Source organism: Bison bison, unplaced genomic scaffold (assembly GCF_000754665.1).
Source record: "Bison bison bison isolate TAMUID 2011002044 unplaced genomic scaffold, Bison_UMD1.0 scf7180017864514, whole genome shotgun sequence".
In the NCBI taxonomy this organism is placed as follows: Eukaryota; Metazoa; Chordata; class Mammalia; order Artiodactyla; family Bovidae; genus Bison; species Bison bison.
The window spans coordinates 1,881,439-1,883,190 of NW_011495067.1; the positions used below are offsets into that span (position 1 = coordinate 1,881,439).

The window sequence follows — 1,752 nt, forward strand, 5'->3', positions numbered from 1 at the left end:
AAAAAAAAAAAAATTCCTTAAAAAAAAAACCAACTAGATCCTATTTACAAAACATGCAAAGTGTGAATTTTAAGTAGGTGTTATGGTGGAACTGGTTAAAAGTAAATACAGTCCAGTGACAGAATATACCTTTACTTCTGCAAATGTAAGTCCTTCCCCCTCCTTTCTGGGAGAAATACATTTTCAGGGCGTGGACTGTGAAACGGCATACAATGCAAAGACAGAAAACAAAGAAGTTTGCAAATTCTTTATATTTCCAGCTGTTGAGACAATATTTCTGAGAGCTGAGGTTACCTCTAGCGGCGAAACCAGAGCCAGCTATTAAGCAGCCAGAATGCTACAGTAATTGAATACATGACCATTTCTCTTTTAGCCCGTTCTTTGTTCTCCTCTTCCAGAAGTTGTAGACGTCTATTTAGTTTGATTATCTGTCGTCTTAATGAAGCTGCATCTACAACTGTCATGTCTTCTGAAGTTCCTTCAATCATTGCATCTATATTTGAAATGCCATACCTGACGTTGTCATGATGAGGATTAGAAGTGGCGGCAGCAGACCCACCACGCAACACAGGTCTGCGATTTTCATCCAGCACATCCAAGATCTGCTGGTAAGCCCTACGAGTGGAAGACTGGATAAGCGACAAAATGCCACGAGCAGAGGAAAGATTAGCTCCGTCTTCAGGTAACATACGGGGAGGGCAAACCCGAACCTGCGGTGGCGACGGTGTCACGATGGAGTCAGTTTTGACCAGCTGTCCATTTTGGCGAACAGCATTTTCACTCATAGAGCGTTCTCTTTTTAGCCTGCCAACTGCACGGATTTCTTCATTTTGAGGGGTTGGAGCAGGTCTTTCTAAATCCAGAAAATCTAGCGGTCTTTCACTCAGCGTAAGCACACGAGGTGGTGTTTTTAGAGCCAGAGGCTTAAAGGGAGTTGACTGTATAAGGTCAAGATCTGCTGGTCTTGAAAATGGAATGTCTTCATTATTTCCTGCTACCACAATTCTCTCTGGAACTTGCATAATCACACTAGCGTTTGAAACTCCTTCTTGAAATCCTTGTTCCAGGTCAGCATTTGGTGGTGCTACCTTTAATTTTTCTGGGACCCTCATTCGCTGACTAATACCTTCGGTGTATTCCATTTCATACTGAATTCGACTAATTTCCGCCATCTCAGCAGCAGTGGGAAGTACAAGGAAAATGTTTAGAAAAGCACAATAGATGCCCATTGTCCCCACAGTCCCAACCCCCAACCTCCAAAACAGGTCTATCCCAAGGCCAGGGTAGGGGAAGTAATATGAAAAGGAAGCTAGCACCAAACTTTTAATCACTTACTTGTACATTGCATTTTATCAACCACCCTGAGAGATTTAATTTTATATAGTTCAGAGGTTAGTGGTGAAATCCCTGGAGATAGAAAGACTGGAGTATGAAACTTGTTTCTGATAATTTTTCCCTGTGATCTTACACAAGTGATTCCAAGCTTTAGTTTATTTATCTATAAATTGAAAAAAAAATACTAACATTGACCTAACAGGGTTATAGTGAGCACAAAATAAGTTAATGCATGGAAAACATAGAATTATATGAGAAGGTACACCCAAAGCATGTCATACATACTAGCTATTATTTTAATAGTCCCTGGTAACACAGACAGTAAATTATTTGCCTGCAATGAAGGAGACCCAGGTTCGATCCCTGAGCTGGGAAGATCCTCTGGAAATGGGAATGGTTATCCACTCCAGTATTCTT

The 1,752-nt window shown here is 41.0% G+C and overlaps 1 protein-coding gene across 1 annotated transcript; it reads right to left on the minus strand.

Moving 5' to 3' along the window:
* Nucleotides 1–232: 232 nt before the first annotated feature.
* On the minus strand, nucleotides 233–1,182 carry LOC104981037 (mitochondrial fission factor). Its single transcript, XM_010829920.1, has one exon. The coding sequence runs from the start codon at nucleotides 1,170–1,172 to the stop codon at nucleotides 297–299; it is 876 nt and encodes a 291-aa protein (XP_010828222.1). The 5' UTR covers nucleotides 1,173–1,182; the 3' UTR covers nucleotides 233–296.
* Nucleotides 1,183–1,752: the final 570 nt, after the last annotated feature.

What these genes read in the sequence shown, in the direction of transcription:
- LOC104981037 (XM_010829920.1), bottom strand. Translation starts at nt 1,172, where the DNA reads ATGGCGGAAATTAGTCGAATTCAGTATGAAATGGAATACACCGAAGGT.